This window comes from Hetaerina americana, unplaced genomic scaffold, assembly GCF_022747635.1.
Source record: "Hetaerina americana unplaced genomic scaffold, ioHetAmer1.1.p SCAF_6, whole genome shotgun sequence".
NCBI lineage: Eukaryota > Metazoa > Arthropoda > Insecta > Odonata > Calopterygidae > Hetaerina > Hetaerina americana.
In genome coordinates, this window is record NW_027287205.1 from 39,913,214 (window position 1) to 39,939,148 (window position 25,935).

General features: G+C 39.4%; 1 protein-coding gene across 1 annotated transcript in view; it reads right to left on the minus strand.

Annotated features, from left to right (window-relative positions):
* The window catches only part of LOC139695313 (uncharacterized), a 160,983-nt gene extending 143,911 nt beyond the window's left edge, over positions 1 to 17,072 (minus strand). Inside the window, exons 1-2 of the mRNA XM_071594019.1 lie at positions 16,614 to 17,072; positions 15,969 to 16,469 (exon numbers count right to left, since the gene is read on the minus strand). Coding sequence (XP_071450120.1) covers positions 15,969 to 16,469; positions 16,614 to 17,072 — 960 coding nt within the window. The remainder of the gene's footprint in view (positions 1 to 15,968; positions 16,470 to 16,613) is intronic.
* Between the last annotated feature and the right edge of the window lie 8,863 nt (positions 17,073 to 25,935).

Consider the following 25,935-nt stretch of genomic DNA (forward strand, 5'->3'; position numbering starts at 1 on the left):
ATCAACTAGTGGTGGCTTTAATACTGAAAGAGGTTATAAAAAAACGAACGGATATTTTCCTCAAATTGATAAGGTGGTTAAATAAATTATCATCAGTAAAGGCGGAATGGGTAAATAAAAGTCTTGAGTTATTTCATTTAGATACATATAATAAAGGAAAATTAATGATCACCTACAACAACTCCCACGAAATTATTACCCTTTTCCTTAGTTCTCTCCTAATATTAAAAAAATGAGCATCGAATTTAGCAATAAAATTTGGATGATTCACTTAGGTCTCAGTGTCCTCCTTAACTTTAAGATCTAGTCTAAATTTGGTTTAGCATAAGTCTAAATCTGCAAATGCATCGAACTCAAACCATTACATATCGCGGTAGAGTTCACTTGGCAAGAAGTTTACGGTTGAGTTACATTACCCACACGAGGTATCAAACGAATGGATCCTGAGCGAGTAAATCTGATACCCAATCAGCTGGATACTCTTGAAACTGAACGGAGAGGGTAACATAAACTCAGTTTGATGTCCCACGATACCCTTAATAGCTAGAGGGCTAATTAAATGGGCACTAATTCTTAGTGAATAGGAAGCTACGAGCGATAGTGTGAAATAATTCCTTCATTTTAGAGCGAGATAACGCAAAGGGTGCTAAATTACTAACAGAGTTTTACTCCATTCCCTATCAAACCCCTAAAGATGTGTATCGTTTGGCTCGCGTAATGACCGAAAGTCGTCTTGTATATTTCCGAAGGATAAAAAAGGGTCGTACCCAGGGAAGTAAGGATTTAAAAAATGTATCAACCCAGGGACTATCATATATATATATATATATATATATATATATATATATATATATATATATATATATATAAAGGATATGGTTTATAATAAAAATATATAAAACCATAAACACAGTAATCAACCCGAAGGTCGGTTTGGTAGGTGATGGCAGAGTTCACCCAGTAGTAAGCCCGACGGTGTGTGAAATTCATACATCAGGGTAGGGGGTCAGTTCCTTTCACTGTGTCGCTTATGGTTTCCCAGAAAAAAAAAAAATATATATATATATATATATATATAAATGGAAATAGATAAAAAGAAAAGGGGTAGGAATACACGAAGAGGACGAACTCAGGAGAGGTGCAGAAGGCGGAATCGGCAGACCGCAAGCGCAAAAATATTTCCTTGACCGGGACTTGAACTTCGGATCTTTAGACTTGCCGGGCCGATGCTCTAACCAATTGAAGTATCGAGGAAACGTAATTCACTGAAATATGCAGGCGATTCATGCAAACAAGTGTATTATACATGTGTATTTATCGTATTGGAAATATTTTTGCGCTTGTGATCCTCTCGATTCCGCCTTCCCCACCTCTCCTGTATTCGTCCTTTACATGTGTTCCTATCCCTTTTCCTAATATCTATTTCCATGCGAATGAATATTTGTTCTCCATATACATACGTGTATACGAAACCTATTACATTTACAACTACACATACACATAGGAGGGGAAAATTCCATAGAATAAATATTAAATTTGTATTAAAAATTATTTCAGCAGCGAGATAGGTGAAGCTGAGCACTAATGTCCTCAACGAGAGGCTAAATTTAATGCATCAATAATGACTACTAATAGGTAATAAGTCCTTCTGTTTGTGAAATACACCCATTCTCGGAAGGAATGTGTATTATTAAGACAAGCTATTCATTTGGGTTTGGTGCATTCTCGCGGCAAAAATTGAAACCCAGAATGTCACGCAGCGCAAATTTTGCTTAAGTGACTATTCTTGACTTACTATGGATTCATGAACCACCAGTAAGAAGCAGAATATTTTCCCTACCAGAGAAATCCTTTCAAACTAAACTGATCCGGAACAAAACTAGAGACGACTCGAATCGAAAGTCTGGCAGAATATTTGAAATGAAAAAATATTAATTAAAATTAGAATGAATAATTCGACTATCCGAGAGGTTGAAATATTCGGAAAATAGTTATTATATTTAGGACATCATTTGAAACTGTTTTCGAGCGTGATTTCGCCTTGGTGAGATTACTTAATGAGATTAATTAACTTAATACATGTTTTATCTCAATCACAAGTTCATTTGTGCAGTTTGACTCTAGCGGTTAGGAGGTCTCCTCATTCTCCCGTTGTCATGAGTTAAGCAATATCTTCGCAATAAAACAAAGAATTAAATGTGAGTGGTAAATACAAACCATTATTAGATTTTTTAAATGCAAAACCATTTAAAATTAAATAAGCTTTATCTTTTCTCATTAATTAACTCATACTTTACAACTATAAAAATATAAAATTTGAACGAGTGGGTACAAGAGCAGGAGAGCAAGAGTAACTCCATTTTTATGCTATTTACTTTTAACATATTCACTGATCAGCAATGAAATTCTGAAGAAGAACACAGTAAGCCCTAACATATTCTATTTCGCTTCTTCTTCAAAGCACTTAGAATTTGAACACCATAACTGTATGGTTTCTGTTAGGCCTACAAATTTTTTCGGGAAGAAAAATCCCAAGGACACGAAAAACATAAACAGGATCTGCAAAGTTTACCCAAAAAAGACTAAATTCCGATACCTCAATTTTCAAGTTTTCCTTCGCGCAAAAGGATTTTGGAACCTGTCACGAGAATGGGCTGTTGTAATTTTTGAAAACTTCCAGCGAAATCAGGTGAAAACATTCCACGCATGACGTGCGTAAATTTACAATTTCACGGAATTTTTTTAGATGTCAAATAATCAAAACCTTAAGAAATACACAGGTGATTATACAAATAATTGGACCCCAATTAACTTATTCCTATTTTAATTATCATTTGTTTCTGAACACTCACATCAAAATGATACTAACCCAACACAAACTTGCATAATTAATGCAAAAAAGTAATTGCTTTCACTAATTTAACATATGATACCCATTAATGAGCCCGAAAATGCGTATGAATCGGTAATTCCGATGAAAGGGTTGAAACAAAAGTAACTTCCACAGCTGGTTAACGGAAATTTCACACAAACGACCTTGAAGGGAAATTAAATGATCGATTACTCACACCAGGTTGATGAGCTCATTTCGCGCATCGATTCACCGGTTAGCAGTATGATTGGCTTCGGAACTCACCTGTGGATAAAAGTAACAGGAGTTATTCGGAGGTGCAAGGGAAAGTGAAACTGATGGTATGAGTTTGATCAAATTTAAAATGCGTGGATTCCGCACAAGGGAATAATTTAAAAGTTGTAGCTATAACCTAAAAGCAGCAGGAGCGTTCTACTTATGTTTATCATCATTATTACATTTTATATTATTACATGATCATAATACAAAGCATGAGCAACTTATACTACAAAATCAATCGAACAGAGAGGCAACGAATAATGGAAAAATCCTTCATTAGTAGGTATTCTACTGGTTAAAGAGACGATAAACTCTTTCCATTAAATCAACCATTGATCATCTCAGGCAAGAATTATCTGAAGGTATTCGTAAAAAAGCCCTATCTTTAATTATGACAATTTCAAATAAAAATTAGTTACGGCTAGGAGTAATAACAGACAACATTACAACGTATTCATGAAAATTAGTCACCATGAAGGCTTGCAATAGACTAGATAAGCGGACATGTGTACATAGATATAATTCAAGTTTAAACAAATAATGTTTGGACATAAAAAACATAAAATTTCAACAAATATAATTGCACTGTAGACTTTATCATTAAAAACCAATGATATATCTAATGAAAAAATACAGCTATTTAGTTACAATTTATAGGTTGGTATATACGCTAATTCAAGCGATATTAATGTCTTAATGGCCATCACAGACGTAATGGAAACCATGTTTGACAATACCAGTATTTCTGGAGGAAAAAAGTGAACTTTGGGAGTGAGGATTTTTTTTCACTTAAGGGTTGAATAGATTTATCAACTAATATCTGCGAATATGCTTTGGCGCCCTCATACCCACCGCCACACGCCCTTGCGGCGGCTGGCAAACTATTGCAAGGATGCAGATGAGGACAAAAATTCCATTACTCAATTCCGTGCCTCACAGAAATAAATATTAGGCGGAACGAAATAATAAGATTGTACCTATGCCGCTTGGAAAGATGAGTAAATAACAGTCATGAAAAATAAAATATTCTATCTATGGAAGGAGTTCTCTAAGATAACTTATGGAATAATGCATTTTAAAATTAAAGCAACTCTTAGGTAGGCCTTCTATTCGTAATAGCATGTAAGTACTTAAGAGTCAGCAAATTTTATGCATTGTGGAAAAATACATTTTATGGTCGGCGAAATATTTGGTAATTCGTCATTTTAATTAATACAATTAATTTTTACAAATGTATCCAAATAATTCAACCCCAAAACTCGTTTATAGTATTTTCACAAAACGTTTTTTCATGTGAAAATTCTGTCGAATACAACTTCTTAATATTGGATGATGAAACTCATTTCTATAATTGCGTACTGAGGAAGACATTTAATTTCCTTAGACAGACAAGATCTTCAACGTTACTCTTTCCATTCCTTCGCTCAACGGTCTGAAGCTCTTGTCTACTCGGTTACCTCTCCTCAACTCAATCATGTTTCGAAATCAGCATAAAAACAGTTCACTTAAATCGCTGAAGGGAATAAACGACATGAGCTCAATCACCAGCGCAAATTAAAGTTCCTTTCACCGTTCTAAATGTCAACATAAGACTGATTTACCTAAATTATTCCAACAACAAACCGCGACAGGATGAAATTTCTTGCCGCTTTTATAACCATAGAGGTAACGTTTCTTTCCACTCCCCGAAATATTGCGGAAAGATGACCGAAATGTAGCAGCCAACGTTCTCGTCAGGCTATAATTGAGTGCGCCCACTAAAAATATTGTTTGAACTTTCAACTCGAACAAAACATTCTTCCTCAATTCCTACTGAGAAAGAGTGAATTCAAATTAAAGTATGGGAGGAAGGGATTAATTCATAAGATTTCTGCATGCCAAGTGCTTCAGTAATTAGTTAAGCACCTCCAAAATATAAAGTTGGAAAATGTGGAGAATTAAAGGTTCAAAAAAGGGTTCCCTAGAACGTCAGTCATGGAACTAAGGTTGAATTTAGGAGCTTCAATACTGAATGAAAATTTTGAAATACAAAGTAAGGCATTAATATGATTCCCTCGTAAGTGAAAGCCCCGATTAAGCCATTAAAATCCAAAATCAATTTAACTGTGTGGTTAGAAAAGTAGAATAATTTTTTGTATCTCCTTTGTAATCTCCTCAGTGTTAGAATTAATTTAAACTAGCTTAAAACATAACAGGAAACTTTACGAAGGAAATCAATCAACGTACGATATTTTAAGGACATATTAGGATATTAATCAAATGAAAAATGACAACTTTTCGAGTTAGATGATTATAAAATCTAACTTTTCTACCAATATTAGGTCACTAATTAGGGTATCAAAAGCAGTTAATAACGATAAGGCATAACATATGACCATTCACAGCCATCGAACAGATACCTTTAGAAATGAATACAAAAAGGAGAGAATAGGCACTTTGATGCTCCTCAGCTCTTATAAAATTCATTATATACATTGCGATACAATTGCGATTTCTATAATTTCAAGAACTAAAACCCAAAGCTAATGATTTTACATATACTCATGAAATTACCTCAAAGATATTCATTACGAATTATTATTAAGGATTGTCACTTACCTAGGAATCATACAACATGACTATCAAATCAGCCTGACTACGCGAAGCCCAAATCAAACGATTCCACTTGTCAAAATGTTCTTTCCCCTCTGACAGAAGTCATAAATTAGGGGATTTCATTTTTCTAACAAACCATCGTTTACCAACAATCCGAGAAATGTTTGTTCCGACGTTTTCCTCAGACCCCAATGTCTCTACTGCCGCTCGGGTTATTTGCACGGGTAACACAAATTGCTGAAAACGGCGTCCCAAGTCATCTTTTTCCAACAACGGGACGGTACCGGATAAAGCACACATTCACTTCGTCATGCCATTAAGGGAATCTCATTTGACAAAACCTTTCAACACGATAACGGGAACCCATCACATCCAAAACAAGGCTCTACTTAACATTTGATGCGATTGCATATCATGCAAACATCCTCGACGCTCAAAACTCAATTACACTAATTTTCCCCATTCCTACTCCTCGGCATCTCCTCCCTCCATGGCAATCCTTCGCCACTCTCCTTCTCACCAGCAGTAGCTCCCACCCCACAGGTCTTCATCGTATCCACCCACCATTACCTAAGCATACTGGAATTTGGAAAGCCCGCATAATTTCGGGCGTACAAGAAGTTTCCGAAACTTCTGCCCCCCCTGTGCCTACAGGCATAAGAAGGGCGGTAGTTCATTCCTTGAGGTACCGACAGCCGTATACAAAATTCTGCCGAGACAGGTTGAATGCAATTAAGTTAGCATAATTATTTTATAATCCCTCGGATAAAAGTCCTAAATTTGACCTCAGAAAGTCACAGAACTTGCAATAGCTTTTACCGATTCCTACTATTACTCCAAAACCCGATGGATTCAACAATTATAAATTTTGTGTACATATAATAAAATGCACGGTAGCATTCGGATGATTTGATTTTGAGTCAAGTTAATTATTTATTTTTCACAGCTAAAAAAATGTTGGCTCGTAGTTATAGATTCTATCTTATGATGATTCACTGGATCGGGAGTTGAATTAGAGATAGGAATTTAGAACAATCCTTTAGAGACCAAATTAAGCACATCACTAAAACTATATCCGTAGAATTTAAATAATGCTGTAGAAGAAATAGAGGCTTTGCAATTTATGTAATTCAAAAGTCTAACAAAGATGTAGGAAGAAATTACAATTAGTTGATTTTACAGTACAATTGTATTTTCAGCAGAATATATTACACCAAAAGATGAATATTTATAGCAATCTATATAATAACGGCATACAAATACTTCCTGAATGTTCACCACACAAGTATACAATACAATTGATACTTGAAATTATGCCGAAATATTAGCTTCAAGTTCCTCTTTCAAAATATGTTTCCTTGTTCTTCGTTCTGCAAAGAATTGTTTTGATCATAAATAATATGCAACAAAATGGTGAAACCCCTCTCAACCGTTAACACTTGTTCCTCGGGAATATATTGCCTCCAGTTAACTAATTTTGATGGTTTAGGATTCGAGCATTCACTTAATATCCTCAACACACAAGCAATTAAAATGTCGTCTATATTTTCATAATGCCCTCGTATACCTCCATTAAATGAAAAATAACTTGGGCTAAAATGTTCAAATGAATATCTGCAGAAAGAGATGTTGTTAGCACGAAACATACGAGGGTCATCCGGAAAGTAGTACCCGTTCGTGCCGCATGAAGTGCTGACGACGCGAGTAGCCGCTGGACGAGGTCAGATAGCTTCAGTGGCTTGTCTGCCTTCTCTGAGCCAAGTTGCGTGACGCTAGCATTGCCTGTGTTGTTTCTGTGATTGTTTACAATGTTTAAAAAAATTGAGAACGCCGCCAGTTGTGAAGTGAGGGCAGTGATTAAATTCCTCAATGCAAGAAACGTTCGCCCATGTGATATTCATCGCCAATTAAAGGAGGTGTATGTAATGGACGAGTCGTCTGTTCGGCGGTGGTGTCGCAACTTCAACATGGGGAGGGGGAACACACACGACGATGAGCGTTCGGAGAGACCGTCTGTCATTACAGACCAACTGGTGAGCTCAGTTGACGAATTCGTGAGGAACGATCGGCGCGTCACAATTGATGACATCTGTGAGCATTTTCCCAATGTTTCTCGAACAATTGTTCATGAAATTGTTAAACACCATCTGCATTATGCAAAAATTTGTGCAAGATGGGTCCCTCGCGTATCTCAATGAGCTGGCGGCGAAGGACTATGCAGCAGGAATACAGAAACTTGTCACACGTTATGACAAATGCCTTAATTTGCTTGGAGATTATGTTGAGAAGTAGTTTAAAGTATCCTCTTTCAAATAAAATTTTTTATGTTTGTTAATATTTACTTTTGTGTCTTTATTTCACGAACGGGTACTACTTTCCGGATGACCCTCGTATAATGACGAAATCAATGGCGCAGAATAGAAAATGTCCCTCAAACGATAGATATTCATATTCTAATCTATTCCATTCACGACTACTTTTGCAATCGCACTCGTTATCAGTGAGAATTCGGAAGACCGGACTATATTATACCCAGATGAAATGGAAAGACGGTCTGATTGGTTGCCAAGAAGCCATAGAGCGAGACTTTCGGTTTCAATCAAATGAACGAAATTCCGTCTTCATGAATGCTGAAAATCAGGTATGGAATTGAGATGGGAAGGGAACAGAAAGGGAAAGATTGAAAAGTTCAAAGGGACGTCATGGAAGGATATGAGTAGCCATGAAAATGTCCTTTTCGGTTGAAAAGAATGGGAATGTGGGATCTTTATGAAGGAGGGAGTGTGCAGCACAAAGGGAGAGATTCTGAGAAAATGATTAAGTAGAAAAAAATTCAACCAAATGTTAAGGATTAAAGGATAGAAGGGTACGAGTTTCATACCACAACAAAAGCCTGGCCTCATGCTATATACGTATAAGGGTTCGTAATAAAGTAATGATGAAAATCAGGCCGCCAGCCAGAATTCAGGACTACTTCAGTACATTTGACAAGTTATATTTTAGCGGAATGGGAATGCTCTTTTTCACATTTTCAAAATTTCACATATAGTACTTAGCTTTTAAAAAATCTTACACCAGTTACATGGATTATCAAAAAAGATAGCTAAACATTTCAACCAAAAGTTAGTTATTTCCGCAAAAATAAGTTATCCGGAATATTACTGAACATCAGGGAGAAACCTCTCACGTGTTTTAACATGCAATTTATCTGACGTTGGGGCATTTCATTGTTAAATGGAATGGAAAATTACACAGGAACATGTGATAGAAAAAGAACGTTAACGATGATTGGAAATTAATAAAATACAGCCTTTATACATTTATTATTCAATTAATTTCACTACACTAGCATTTTGAGGAGAAATTGCATGTGGCTACGAGGCAAAATGGTATGTGGTATCGAGGGAAAATGATAAGTGGTATCCAGGAAAAATGGCATGTAATATTAAGGAAAAATGGTCCATATACATAAAGGGGAAACATACGTGTGGACGCGCCTCCCCATGGGACACGCGCTCGCCCCAGCTATCATGCAGCGGTGGGCGCGTGCAGTGATAAACGAGGTACACCGCGAATTTGGCATAGTAATGATCGCGTATCTAGATGACTGGTTGCTGTTGTTCAACAGGGAAACGGAACACCTCGTACCAGACGTGGTACAGTTCCTACGCGATACCCTGCAGATAACCATTAATTTTAAGAAAAGTCGTTTAATCCCGGCAACCAGAATAAAATATTTAGGTGTAATTATCGATACCGTCGCAATGACCCTGAAGTTAACGCGTTATTCTCTAAGACGGATTTGCTACATTAAAAATGTGATTAAACGCATCCGCACCCGCGATATCCCTAAGGCAGCGGGATTCATTTCATGGTGTGTATATGTGCTCCGTCTACCGTTGTTCCTGATCACTCAGACAGCGCAACGCGACACAACATGGTTGTCCCGTCTATGGGATGACGGAACCTGGCACCAGCCACGAGAATTTGTGAACTACAGGTATATATTGGACGTTTTCAGTGATGCCACGCCATGGCAAGTGGCATGGACGATTCCCATGTTATCAACCACAGAAATATGGGCCCTTGAGGAGGAAGTGCCCATAGTGACTGCCGAAGCTTTAGCAGCCATCATGGCGGCGCACCACGCTACAAGTATCGCTGAACCGGACACAGCCATTAATGTATTTATTGATAACACTGCTGTATTACATAGTTTTATAAAAGGACGAGGAGTGGTTTTTAACAATGACAATGTATTAAATCTTTATATGTCTCTAATAAAAGAACTGTCACGCAACGTGACCTGGAGGTACATCCCTTCCGAATCAAACCCGGCCGACCGTCCTTCTCGGACCGTCCTACCTCCCTATGCCCGCTCGGCCTCGGATTCGGGGTCCGGGTGGGTATATAGGTGGGATGACGCCTGAGTTGGTCAGTCGATCGAGGTTTTGCATAGAGGAAGGGAGGTGCCTCCAGATCTCTCTGAGAGAGATCTGGAGGCACCTCCCTTCCTCTATGCAAAACCTCGATCGACTGACCAACTCAGGCGTCATCCCACCTATATACCCACCCGGACCCCGAATCCGAGGCCGAGCGGGCATAGGGAGGTAGGACGGTCCGAGAAGGACGGTCGGCCGGGTTTGATTCGGAAGGGATGTACCTCCAGGTCACGTTGCGTGACAGTTCTTTTATTAGAGACATATAAAGATTTAATACATTGTCATTGTTAAAAACCACTCCTCGTCCTTTTATAAAACTATGTAATACAGCAGTGTTATCAATAAATACATTAATGGCTGTGTCCGGTTCAGCGATACTTGTAGCGTGGTGCGCCGCCATGATGGCTGCTAAAGCTTCGGCAGTCACTATGGGCACTTCCTCCTCAAGGGCCCATATTTCTGTGGTTGATAACATGGGAATCGTCCATGCCACTTGCCATGGCGTGGCATCACTGAAAACGTCCAATATATACCTGTAGTTCACAAATTCTCGTGGCTGGTGCCAGGTTCCGTCATCCCATAGACGGGACAACCATGTTGTGTCGCGTTGCGCTGTCTGAGTGATCAGGAACAACGGTAGACGGAGCACATATACACACCATGAAATGAATCCCGCTGCCTTAGGGATATCGCGGGTGCGGATGCGTTTAATCACATTTTTAATGTAGCAAATCCGTCTTAGAGAATAACGCGTTAACTTCAGGGTCATTGCGACGGTATCGATAATTACACCTAAATATTTTATTCTGGTTGCCGGGATTAAACGACTTTTCTTAAAATTAATGGTTATCTGCAGGGTATCGCGTAGGAACTGTACCACGTCTGGTACGAGGTGTACACTCGCATGTACTTCAACGCCAAGATTTTACAATTGGGAAGGGTGTATGAACATCTCTCATATTAGAGTGTAGCCGCACAGTACAATCATTAAAATCATACTCAAATTTTAAATCATGAACATAACCTTTTTATGACATTCGATTCATTTCTACTTTATTAATAGTTTAATCATTACTCAAATTTGAAGCAATTTGCAGGCATTTAAATCAGTTTGTATAAATAATGAATTCGTCATAACATACTCAAATTTTAAATCATGAACTTAACCTTTTTATGACATTCGATCCATTTCTACTTCATTAATAGTTTGATCACTACTCAAATTTGAAGCAATTTGTAGGCATTTAAATAAGTTTGTATAAATAATGAATTCGTACCACCTTGATTCAAAACCATGGATATGGTAAGTTGTGAAATACGAAATGTACTTAAACCACAAAATTCTTACAGTGCAACGAAATTCGGTAGTACACCTATAATAATATCTTAAAATGATTGATCGCCAAGGCGACTATGTAGAAAAATAGCTAAATGCTTAACCTTTCCAACGATGTACGCAAAGTTGAGAACAATTCTGATTTTACATGAAAAAGGGGACCTTACTTTTCAAATCGCCCTCGTATATAGTGAAATATGGTGTCAATGTTTTTTTAGGATGAATTTATTTGTACTCCAAGATGCTAAATTATAAAATAAAAATAATACCAGTCACAAGTACAATCACGGCCACTAGAAAGACAGCTGACTAAGATGCTGTGACCGATAAAACCAACTAACTCGTATGATGTGCTATGTCCCATATAAGGGTTGGTTACGGATATTGCTTTGATGCAGATATGGAATACTCTCCTGTAATATATCAGAATAAAGAGAAACAGCAAATAATAAATACATATATTGATTATAAAAAAATTCTTTCTAAATGAATTTTCATTAACAGTCGCCCAAGTTTTATGCTTACCATAGTCCCCTCCTATCTACCACGAGTAGCTCTTAGTCTACCTTATAGCAGAGTATGTGTTTATTATATGTTTTACTCAAGCTCTTAGGTCAACGGAGATAAAGTTTCAAGTTATAAAAACAAAAATGAAAGCCTTGAGTCAACTCACATTCAGAAGGCAAACAATGGGTCACCGACATCGTGCCATTAATTGACATCAAAGATGTCATATTTACCCGCAGCCTCAAAAGGAATGCCATGATATCAAAACAAAACAATGTTATCAAAAGAGAGGATCTGTGTGCGGAAAGCCTTATTACATGTGGTCCTATTTGGGCTGCGCACTTCCCTTGCACCTCTGGCTGATTCAAAGGAGTCATAACACTTCACGTTTCGGAGTGCTCTGCCCCCAGAGCACGTGGCAGAAAGCAGCCAACTGACTGGAATACCATGCGATGAAATTTCTGAGTCAATCCTACCTGCTCACTCAACGTGCATGAGAAATACGCCAAAAACCTTTCCGCGCAAAAACAAAATGCCTTCTTCCCCATCCCACGCATGTGCTTACATCAAACGTAAATAACTCTTCAAGCCTCCCCGAAAAGGTAAAACCCAAATGTTCACCTGACCTACCCTGCCGTACACAAAATTTGTTTAAATTAACTTTGCGCACACACCAGTTGGGATGAAAGGCAAAGGGACCCGGATTGCCAGGAGTCTGCCAAGAACGACCCAGAGTGGTAGCCTCTATTCCAGAGACATGAGTTGTATGCCGGAGGAAAGAGGAATAGACTTTCGTGAGGGAATGGTCTCGGAAGCACGTCCGATATTTTTAGCGTACATTAAGGCCACCAAATATTTCCAAAGCACGGAAAATACTATTCAACCCGCTTACTGACTTAGAATGAATATTATCATGAATACAGGTAATATTATGGCTCGTGTGAATCCATCTAAAGACTCTACAAAAGAAATATGCGTAAAAAAACAAAATACATTTAGTTTAAATAAATTTATGAATCAATTGAAATAAGCAGCCAATAAAGAACGAAACCATAAGCTTTTTTGACGATGTCTGCAAATATTCTAGAAATATCGAATTATCCTCTGATGAAACTAAATAAGTTTCAAAACGCCGTTGCAAATGCAATTATATTATGCGACAAAATATTTTTGCCAATTAGCTTATTAACCTAAACGCCTTTCTTCGAGAACACCGTATAAATATTAATAACAATTGGCATGTTTCCGCCAGTGAGTGTTAACTCGAATAAAACTGCTAACCGTACAATTTTTCTCCTAATCGTTAGCTTAAAGATGAAATAATCCCACAAAAAATAATAGCCTAATTTCAAATAAATGATTGCATAACGCTATTTATTATCTATTAATGATACTCCTCAGCAGCAAAGTGAAAGGAAAATTATTACAAACCAATTGAAGTCCGATTCTACGTACCAGATCTGCATACCACACCACATTCTATGCAACAGATCTTACACTTTCTTATGGCTACTTGCAGGCGAATAAATGTATTGCAAAATGCAAATTTTCGGCAAACGGTTACAAATTCTTAGGCGTACATATTTAGATATTTAAATACCCTGCAAGTCACATACAAGAACATGAGAAAAAATGCTATATGCTCTTCATCTATTACTGGTCGTCGACGGGCGTCGTGTGTCTCAATGGATAATTTTTAATAAAGGCAGAGGTAAAAACTTTTGGAGAAAAAGAGGTAATCTTTTTCCCCAAACACTAATAAACTCTATCTCTCGAACATTAATAACAGATTATTCGTAAATCAATACAGAAGGGCGATCACCTTAATAAGTTAATGGAAGGAAGAGTAGCAGCGAGACGGCATCATGTTGTCACAAAACATCCAAAGAAAATGGTTACCGATGGCATCAAAGGAAGGCAAGTATAAAAATCATGGAGTCCAGGTCACCATGAATTGTGGAAACAGTCTAGAATTGCTCACACTGCAATTTAATTAGGTCCTTACATTAAAGACCTTAAAGCGAAAGATGACCTACGCGTATATTCATCTTTTAAGACGAAGTTGCTAAGTTATCCAATCACGAGCGAGGAAGAGTTCTTAAGCTCTCAAAACACGTTAATGAACACGTCAGCCATTATTGCGTACTTAAGCTCTCCAAACACAATACTGAATGACATTAAACATACTCTAAACACAAGAGTTATTCAACATTCAAAATGAACACGTGAGGGAAAAGCCGCTTATTTACGATCATTTAATTAGTTAAAATACCAAAGTAGAAATGATAGTAACCTCCAGACGCTCGTTGACATCCGTGTTTACGGATACATTTACATCTTACAGCTTAAGTTGTTTCAGCAACTGACCTCCCTGAGCCAAAATATACGGGTTGTTCCTAATGGTGACCTAAGAAAAGACGTAGACATTCTCTGAATGGTTGTCATTCTAGCATGTGAATGATTCCCCTATTTCAATGCATGCTACGGCAATATGGTATTCATACGTCATACTAGACTATTCAATGAAACCCGGGGATAAGTGAAGCCTTAATGTGGATTCGGTATAAGAGTATGCATGAGTGAGAAAGGAGAGACATCTCTCACGAAAGCAAATTGATAAGTGAATGGTGGCGAAAAGTGCATGGCAGAATCAAAAGGAAAAATGAAGATGAAATAGGATTTCCCCCGGGTATAGAGCAGAAAGGAAATTAGAGAATCGGTGCGTATGGTGGATGGGCGACGGTAGGATTTCAGGGTGAGAAGGAGTGTATACGGCATACTCAGTTTCGGTGAACCCGCCCACAAGGTACTGAGGATTGAAGTGCAGAGCATGGAAATTGCCGGGTATTTATACATGTTGCGTGGGTCAGGTGTGGCCTGATTGGTCGGATGAGTTTCTTCGGCCCGCTCCGGTCAATCGGCCTTGTTCCCGTGTGTTTCTCATCTTTTTTAGTATCGGCTTCCAAATATTACTTATCTGGAAGCCGGTGTCTCGGTTTAAGTTGTTTTTCTCCAGTCGGATCTCTATTCCTTCTTTTACCACGCGGTCCCAATAACCGTTGGCATGACATAGCCTCTTTGTGGCTTCAAAGTCGATTCTATGGTCATGGGTGATACTGTGTTCGGCGACTGCCGACTTTTCCGGGTAGTGGAGTCGTATGCATCTCTGGTGTTCTTTTAGGCGTTTTTCAATTGTGCGGCCCGTCTCCCCGATGTAAACTTTGCCGCACTCGCAGGGAATTCGGTAGACTCCCGATGACTTCATTCCGCGTTTGTCTTTGGCCGTGACAAGGAAAGATTTTAGCTTCCCTTGTGGTTTGTGAATCGTTTCCACCTTGTGTTTTTTCAGTATTCTTGATATCTTGTGTGATACTGAAGATGTGAACGGGATGCATGCTCTGGCGATTGGCTTTTCTTCCTCCTCTCTCCTACCCTTAGGTCCCGCGAAGGCCCTTTTAAGGGCCAAATCGATTTCCCGAGGCTTGTAATTATTTTTCCGGAAGGTCTTCCTCAGATGTTGTAGTTCCGCTTCAAGGTTTTCTTTGTCGGAGACTGCACTTGCCCGGTGTATGAGTGTGGATAGAACCCCCCTTTTTTGTGCCGGATGGTGATGACTGCTACCGTTGAGATACAGGTCGGTGTGGGTTGGCTTCCTGTATACTTTGTGACCCAGGCTGCCGTCCTCCCTTCTTTCAATGAGAATATCGAGGAATGGTAGCTGTCTGTTTTCTTCCATTTCCATGGTGAACTGGATACTAGGATGTATGCCGTTCATGTGGCCGAGGAACTCGTGGAGGGTCTCCGGTCCATGTGGCCAAACGACGAAGGTGTCGTCCACGTATCGAAAAAAGTGTTTCGGTCGTAATGGAGCGGTTCTTAGTGCTCTCTCCTCAAAGTCCTCCATGTAAAAGTTGGCGATGGCTGGGGAGAGAGGAGAACCCATGGGGACCCCCTCCACCTGCTCGTAGAATTTCCCATTGTAGAGGAAGTACGTTGAGGTGAGGACATGGCGGAAGAGTTCGACAGTCTGCTGATCAAATTGTGCTTGAAGGAGTAGCAAGGTGTCCTTGACCGGTACTTTGGTAAATAGTGACACAACGTCGAAGCTCACTAAGATGTCTCGGTCTTCTAGGTGAATATTCTTCAGCGTCTGCACGAATTCAGCGGAGTTCTTGATGTGGTGTTCGCAAGATCCAACCAAGGGTGCCAAGACGCCTGTCAGGTACCTTGCCAAGCCATACGTGGGAGCCCCTATGGCGCTCACAATTGGCCTTAGGGGAGCACCTTCCTTGTGAACTTTTGGCAGTCCGTATAATCTCGGAGGAACGGGCGCTTGTGGAATTAGGTTTCTGCTCGCCTCCGGCGTCTGCAACGTCTTCTTGATGAGGGCGGATGTCTTCCTTACTATAGCATCCGTGGGGTCACGGTTGATGGTTCGGTATGCTGGATCTTCCAGGAGCTTTTGAATTTTTTGGTGGTACTAGTCCGTGTTCAGCAAGACGGTTGCATTGCCTTTGTCTGCCGGCAGGATTGTGACGTCAGGATTCTTACGCAGGGAAATCAGAGCGCGTCTTTCTCCCTTCGTGATGTTGGGTTTTGGTACCACGGCCCTTTTAAGGACCATTGATACTTCTCCCCTAACTTCTTCCGCTTCCTCCTGGGGGAGTTTGCGGATGGCTTGCTCAATACTCCCTACTATATCAAGGTAGGGAATGGATCTCGGAGTCGGAGCAAAGTTTAATCCTTTGGCAAGGACCAGGGAAGTTGATTCATCAATTTCCGTGCCGGTAAGGTTTATGACGAGTCGTTGACGATCGAGAGGAGGAACGGCTTCCTTTCCCATATCCAGTCGTTCGTACTTCTTTTTTTGCCTCTCTGTATTCCTGCGGAGCAGCATTTCCCCTTGAGCTGCAGTGGTTCTGTCGATGAAATCCCAGTCAGTCGGAGAAAGACAGGCTGCCAATCGTAGGTGGATATCCAAGAGGCATTTTGCGTTGTCATCAAGGGCACTCCTATGGTGGTGTATCCGTTCTCGCAGTAAAGCGAGACTGGTTCGTCTCATGATGCGTTTGGCTGCCGGTGAATTCACCGGGGGTCGAAGGTTGACGAATCTAGGTATAACTTCTTTGTCCCTGCACCTCAGAAGGAATGCGAGGGAGCCAAGAAGTTTGGCTCTGTCCTTCCGTAGCTGCTCACATCGGCGAACGCAGCGATGAATTTCCTCCCCGTAGAGGTGAGTAATGAAGGATCTCAGGCTTTCCCGGCGAATAGTATTCAGGAATTTTTCTCGGGTTTCCAACCGGGTCAGGTTTCGGAGTACCGACGTTTCGATGGCTGACTCTGCCATCGTCTTCAGGGTTGAAGTGCAGAGCATGGAAACAACTTAAACCGAGACACCGGCTTCCAGATAAGTAATATTTGGAAGCCGATACTAAAAAAGATGAGAAACACACGGGAACAAGGCCGATTGACCGGAGCGGGCCGAAGAAACTCATCCGACCAATCAGGCCACACCTGACCCACGCAACATGTATAAATACCCGGCAATTTCCATGCTCTGCACTTCAACCCTGAAGACGATGGCAGAGTCAGCCATCGAAACGTCGGTACTCCGAAACCTGACCCGGTTGGAAACCCGAGAAAAATTCCTGAATACTATTCGCCGGGAAAGCCTGAGATCCTTCAGGTACTGAGGAGGAATTGATGGAGTGGAAATTTGCGCGTTGCCTCAGCCGGTAGAGATTTCCACATTTCCTTACACTTTATGGGTCTGCTCATTCGAGGAAGGGAGTCAGTTATGTCCACAATGTGTTTGCGCGCGATTCATCGATGACCGTAAGGTCGCCACTGGCAATTGTTTAATACCATAAAAATGATTTCGCAATAAGGGAAAACATATTCACTTTCTCCTACGCATTTCATGAAAAAATTTTCCAGAGGCATGCAAATGCATGATTCAGATATTTCAGCTGAAATTGTTTGCTGAAGAATATGCACGAAAGTTGATCCTTGCTAGAAAATATGTTTTTCCCACGGGGTCTCGGATGCCAACATTTTCACGAGGAATAATATTTCGCGAAAAATTAATTTCCAATTAAAGAATCATTGTTGATGAAAACCAATTTTGAAGATCATCCATCAGCACACTGGCAACTTGAGGACAAAGTAATGATAGCTGTTTCACACATGGAAGACACTGGAGGTAGAGGCCCCCAGTAGTCCACCAGAAACCAGAACTTTATCACCAACTGCTTTGACAGAGATCAAATTTCACTTTAATGGCATTTATTTTCGTCAGTAAACCTATATTGGAGTATTTATTATTGATATTACACGTCTTATTGGAATTCGACCGTTTAAATTAGGTTCTGGATGGACAAAGAAAAAAAGACTGAAAACAGATACGAGTACATTTCTTTGCCTCTCCAAGCAAAACACAACCAGACATCCGACATTACAATAAACTCTTATTCAATTCCGCATATTCCTTTCCACTCTTCATTCTGTCTGACATCTATCCTATTTCTGCTCCTTTACCGTTTGCTTAACGTGTTCTCCTATATCACAGCCTTCAACTTTCCATCGCCGACCAAAATGCCCTGCATCCATCTTTCCTGCTTCTTTAGTTTCTACCTTCAATCCCATCTTCTCCACCACCATGACAAGCACTTGCTATATGCAACGTTGGATGGCATAAATTTGAGGAACTCCTTCACAATGCGCAGGAAATGAAAAAAAACTACTATTCTACACAATTCTATTATTATTATTATTCGTGTTGAATAGCAGAGTGTTTCTCATGTAGCACTTGCTCGAGTTTTCTCTTTTTGGCTTCTTTCACTGCGCATTACCACCGTTCTCCACACCCACAGTTTAAAAGGCTCCCCTTCTACGCCTGAAAACTTGCTCCAACTACCTTTTTTCCCAATCAACATCAATGTTTTGACGGATCTCCTATGACAATTCTTGTTTAACATTCCTGGCAACAATTCGGTCCATCCTACGAAAACTTCTCCGCATAACGCAAATCTTCCCTCCTTCGAAAAAACCGCACATCATTTATTTTATTTGCATTGATTCTCAATTCATACCTATCACAGAAAAAAAATAATTTTAAAAATTTATTTTGCTTTTCAAAGCCAGGTTGGCATAAAATCAGCTCATGTCCTTCACAGTGGCAATGGGATTTCTGCGCAAGAAGATGATTCATTATCAGTAATCACTTTCACATTGTTGCATTGCAACGCGCATTGGCGGACGACTCCGTTAAAAGTTACTGCCGGAACATCGCCCGCAGTTTATTCGAATTTGTCAATAAAGTTAAACATCCTGGCGTTTAAAGCTTGGCTTAAACCTTGCGGACTTTAAGGCAACTCGCACGACTACGAATACCTGTAACACTGTACTCACGATATTTCGTCTTGAAATCTCGTTCCTATAAACTCTCCAAAATATTGGGAGTAAAAGAACGCCTCGGTAGTTTAACTGGCTACCACTTGGGCAGAAATCGACGGATCTAGGTCAGAATTTAGATCAAGGTGAATTATTTTATCACTCTGACATTGTTGTTTTTTTCTTTGGATTAGGATACGTAAGATTACTATTCTCATAAAATCTAATACCTACGAGATTCAAACTTGCAGAGAAACTCCTTTCCAAGTGAAAACTGTCAGGGATTTACATATTTAGAGCATAGAATCCCGTACTATAATCTCGTTCTCATTGCATTACGAACATTATTGGGTCACTGCCACCTAACCTAACATAGTAAGAAGTATTGTATTTTTAATTGAAATTTAATGAGGAGCTTGGGAATGTTAATGTTTACAAACATGCTAAATTTGCCTCCAAAGGGAGTTAAATGAGTTTCCAAACGGAGTTGTAAATGCAAAATAACGTTCTAATGCTATTTAATATTTTTAACCATAGCTACATTAACCTGAAATTTCGTCTTCATGGTTATTGCATAATAACTATATACGGGTGGCATATTTCTGCCTACGCTTGCTAACTCAGAGAAGACAACTAACCATGAAATTAATTTTTCAACCACAAAAAGGAATCACATCTCAGGAACAGTAGTGATGCAGATATATAAAAAACCGGATAGAAACGAAATGGCTGAAAATAATGAATAGATGTACAGAGAAATATTAACATCCTCCATGGATATTTTACTCTCACTCAACTGAGGAAGTTAGAACACAGACACTTTGATAATATCTCAACGGATGAAAGTCTTACGCTAGTATACTCATAGTTATCCTAGTGAATATAGAAAATAAAACTGATAAAAAATCATAACGAAGCTCAAAAAATATGAAAAATAATTAATTTTTCGGTGATGGACAACTTCCACGTGTGTAATAACGCCCGGAACGATTGCTTTGTGATATAAAATAGTTCACTGCTAATATATAGAATACACGCAAAAATTAAAATTGGCTATAACTTTATTCTAAAACTTTTAAATATACACAGTCAATAAAACTTTGCACTAATGTTTAATTGAGGCATTTCCTAGATGAAAAGGAACCCATTGAAAAGACTTCCAGGACAGATTGCGTTAAACATTTTCGGCTTTGGAGACTACAATGACTCAATAGACCTAAATGCAGACAAAAAGGACGGGATAATTTGGAACAGAAACGTTTCAATTAATCATACAATAATTTAAATGATGAACACATTCGTTAGATCATTTGAGGAAAAGCATTAGCGTAAGAGCATTTACAATGAGAAGGAAATTCACGACTGAGTCTAAGTAAACACTCATATAAAAGCGATGGACGGCAATGATTGCGTAGGGTTGTAGGGTTTCCAAACCTGTTTCTTCAGAGGTTTTAGAAACATGGGTACAGAGACAAGTTACGACAACACGACGATAAGATGTTCGCAGAGCCTGATGAATAAAGAAAGAGGTATTCAGTATGGTAGTGGAAGAGAGGTAGTTGTCAGGTAAAATTCGATGAAATCGGGAAATGGCCATTGAATAAATATCAATGTTAATTAAGTTCATGGGGTCCTGAGAACAGTTTAAGAAATAAGAAGAATATCAAGTAAGAGAATTTGAGTGGAAAACAACCATTTATTAGTCATGAAGGGAATTTTATACGCCACTGTGGGTATAGGTTTGCATGGATGTGTTAATTTTGCATGTGGTTTTGTTCTCTTTTACGGGTGGTGACTCGACACCCCCCACCACACGCCCTTCGGTGGCTTGCGGGGTATTATATAGATGTATATGTAGTTGTAGAAAGGTGGTAAAAATTATTTTGATCTCAAGAATATTTTAGCACCATGGAAAAAGTATTTTTTCTCGGTGTTGTAGGAATGCTAGTCTCTCCAGGAGTTGATGGGATGGTATAATAATTTTTTAATGATTACCAGATATAAAACCTACCGATAGCATCATCAAAATATATCAAAATTTGATAAGAGTAGAGGCAAGAACCGCTAATTGAGATAGTGAGTGATAACTAGCAGTAAAGAGAAGAGAAATATTATCACAATTTCATCTGCCTAAAATAGGAATTCTTCTGAAAAAGGGAATAACAGAACAGATTGAACCATTTCACTCTTATCACTTGTAGTTGAAGTGGAAAATCCGGTAGACGGCAGGCTAAGTACGACAAAGAGAGGCAATATGAAAACGTCATTGTAATAGAACACTGTGAGAGAGGTTTGTGTTAAGCTTCAATGGTTTCGCATAGATCGTTTTGTAAGATAAGTTAAGTAAGTTTAATTCACCCCTCACCGCAAGTAAAATAAAAACGTCTTTTTATTTCAGATTTTTAAGATTGGATTTGATAAAACTTAGGAGTGTGCAAAATTGAAGAGTATTAAGGCTATCAAAGGAGAATTCAAACAGAATATAGTTTTCATACGCCTCCATGTGAAATAATATAAATGAATCATCGTTACATCTACACAGGTTAAGATTTTTTAATATCTGATACACATAAAATTTAAATGCTAGCACGATTTCCACAGTCACAATTTATTCCTTAAAATTCGACCAGCGCTAAGCCCGTCATTCTCCCAGGATCCAAAATTTTCTGGTGTATTATTTTGTATTATATTCCATGTATTATTAAAACGTCACTTGGCCTAGTCAAAAAAGCTAAGAAATAGTATTAGTTGAGTATAGCGGAATAACTAACTGCGCGACTTTTGAATTTTTTATCATTTAGGGAACATTTCTTTACCAAGGCTTTGTAGCACTTTTTCCACTCTGATACTCTTATATCCTCACATGCGTTTCAACTTCTCTTTCGCAGGGGCGTAGGGAAATCAAATTTCCTGCCACGACAAAACCCCAAGCCTCCAGGTCTCGATAAATTACGAATATTTCAACAAGCCTTTTCAAAATCCACCGGTCGCAAGTGAAAGAGGTCAGAGTAACATGATAAGCCATCCCTCCTTCAATTCCCTAGAGGATCTGAATTCCTTACAGGGGTTTTCTACCAGAATTGAAAGTTACTGCCGCTATACAGGCTATAATATGATAACAGGAGCTTACTTACTAGTAAACAGATTCGTCAAATCCTTCAAGAAGCATTGATGTAGTGCACCCCATTTGATGAAGAGCCAGTTATTCGTTTTCGAAGAAAAAACTATTTTCAAAAATTCTCAAAGTGATTAAAATTTAACGATAATATACCCTCACTCAATAATTTCAAATATACACTTGACGATTCAGAGTATATTGCATAGTCTAGCACGTTAAAAAGAATATATGGGAAATTCTATATCAAGGATAAGTAGTAGGCGAAAATCAGATTTTTCGTATTTAGATGACTAGGTAACTGGGTTAGAGTGCACAAACTCAAAAATGACATTCTCTCCAAAAATACATGCTAATTTTTGGTTGAATAGAAATATTTTAGCAGTCATCATGACTTATTGACTCTGATAAGGAAAGTATACCCTGGTACTTCCTGTCTTTAAATCTCTAAGAAAAGATAGGCAGATGAAACAACCAATTATTTTAAGAAATCGGATGAATTTACCCTTGAGATTTGTATTTCATTTCAATACGACAAAGAATATGCCCGCAAAATAATGTGGAATCATTTGATCTGCAGATGAATTTCTTCCCATTTTCTGGTAACTTCATTGCTGCAACCTCACAACACCCTGATACCGACCATTACCTCACATTTGACGCAAAGTGTGATTCCTAACCATGAATGCGCTATCCAGAAAAACCTTCTTATTATGATCTGGACTGAAATTTCACCCAGCAGAGTTAACTTGTTAAACACCAAGACATTCTTCAGGACGGTTAGGGTAGTTGGTATAAATTGCGATGGGGTAAGCAGATGGGAAACCGTGAAGAGGAGTTGGAAGAGCCCAGGCGGTCTAATATGCACCCCTTTTCTCCCCTTCCCTCCCCCCGCTCCTACGATTGACTTTCCGGGTGCTAACTCTAGTTCGAGGCTGTATGTGTGCGCGCGAGTATGGGAGACGGATGCAATATGTATGGAAATCCAGGGCGTCCGATCCCCCTCGCCCCGCTGCAGTGGCCGGCATTAACCCGTCTAGCACGCTGTCACACTTCCCACCCCACGAAGACAGGCCCGCATATCCCGTCCACCAGCCCCACGCTTTCGCCCTCGCTGATCCTCTACCCCTCCACAGACCACCCACTCCTCCACCCCCTCCCTCACCCTGACCCTAAACCATTCCGACAGGGTACACACAGACCGACACACGTACACAAATCGCTCACACAACCCCGCTCGGTCCACTCCAATCCCCCCCCACTCCCTCACTCGCCAAAACCTCCCCCGCGACCACCCCCTCCCACCCACGCACCCTTCGATGGAGCCAATCCCGCGGCACGACGACACACGCTTGCCCAACCGACCAGCTGTGGTTGCAAACACCGCTTAAACCGTCTCTAATGGGCTGAGCATGCGCCTCCGTGCCTTTCCGCGTGTATTCCGAATGTTACTGCAGGGCACCGTGGGGGAAGGGGGGCGATGGGAGGAAGGGTGGCGTTAAGGGTTAAGTGCGCGGGAGGCGAGCGGGGAGAGAGGGGGGGCACTTCAGCCGGATCCCAAGCCTCGACGAGTACTACTTTCCCTCCGACACCGGGTAAGGGCTGGAGGGGGGTTAATTTCTCCCTACCTCGCGGGGGTTCGTCCCTCCAGAGGAGTTCCCACCTTGCGCCCCAACCCACAAAATCTCCGCCGCAAACTGTTGTATTCTCTCCCAGGGGAAGGGGTGCGTTCAACAGACCCGACTCCTTTTTTTTCCACTCCCCTTTTTTCTTGTGTAGCAAACGAGTGCCTATCCAGCGTACACGACAGTTTGAGTCCCGGTTTTACAAAGCCACCAATTGATCGAAACCCACCGTGCGGTAAAAACATAATCGGATACCGCTCCCCTCTTCGGACTTCTGGCAACTGTGAGATAACATATCAGTTAGTTGTGGTAAACATAAGAGTTTAATAACTTCCCGCATATTTTTGAACTCTCCTAACTGGAATTTTACTACATGCCATCATCAGGGTATTTAGGTATTCGAAATAATAATTATTAAGAGCATGTTAAATTGATAATGCCGCTAATTGGCTTCAAGGTGCGTCCATCAATAAAGGCCATAACACATTGCCATTCCTCCGACTGCCCCAGAACCAGGGCGGAACTGCGAGAAGGAATCGTTTTTTTGTTGCATGAGGTCGAATAATAGAAGAAAGTACTCAAGAAGAAAGGAGTCAGGAAGAACAACATGCACAATGGTTTGCATGAAATTTCCATCATTGCTATTATATGTACCTTACTTTCGTACATGTAAGGTACCTTAGGTAACATCCTCTACTCACAAGATTCACTTGCCCTACAAATTAAAACCATTTTTTTACAAATACACATCCTAATAATACAAAAAATGAAATGCAGTTAAATAACTCAATATTTACTTTTTTTAATAATCAATATTCTCCCTGAAGGGAAGGAAAAAAATTGAAAATATGCCAGGGTATTTGGAATAAAAAATTTTTGAAAAACGGGAATACATATTGATTTCTTTTTTTTTTAACTGGAGAGCTTCTCAAGAGCAGATCACGATCGAAGTTCGATTCAATAAACATAAATAGATAGATGGAGGTCTTTATTTGGGCGAAATTGAAACCTAATAGTCCCTTCTTCCATTTAACCCATCATCTTATCCATATTATATCAGGCATACAAAAAATAATATTAGGCATTAGCATACGTATCAGGTCAGGGTTGGAAGGAAATTGAAAACGATTTGGTGCTCTCATGCTAAAAGGATTTTCCATAACTTCACGCTGAATACATCAATTATGCAACAAAAACCACCTATTCGTCACAATAAGCAATGCTTCAGATATCTGTCAATTGGTTTTCACCATTAAGTTCAATAATAGAGAATGTGACACTGGCAAAACACTGCTTACGTCTATTGAATAATTAATAACGGAAATTACGGGAAATGACGTCTATCTCTGCATGAAAAATAAACTAACTACGGAATTACCTAACAAATTAAGTCTTTAATATTTATCATATAAGTGTAAAAATCAGTTATAGAGACCTCATAAATATTGAAATTAGTTTGGGCGTTGAAAAAATAACCTTACATTCGCAAGAAATTATAGAATTGAATAAGGGTGCTGGAAAATAATCACATCACTTGCAAAACTTTAAAAAGCTTAGCTTGCTTAAAAAAACGTTTCCAATAACTTAAAAAAATATATAATTAATATGTTACATAAATAAGTCAAATAAAAATTAAAACAAGTTCGATAGTTGTAAATGCTATTAAATGTTTGGGTAACGTGGACATGATTTAATAAAAGGCTATTCTAAGAAGCATCGAGGTTTTTTAATAGCTATTCACAGTAAATGAAACTGTCTAAAATCAACTGAGTAAGTTTTCCTGCAACTATATG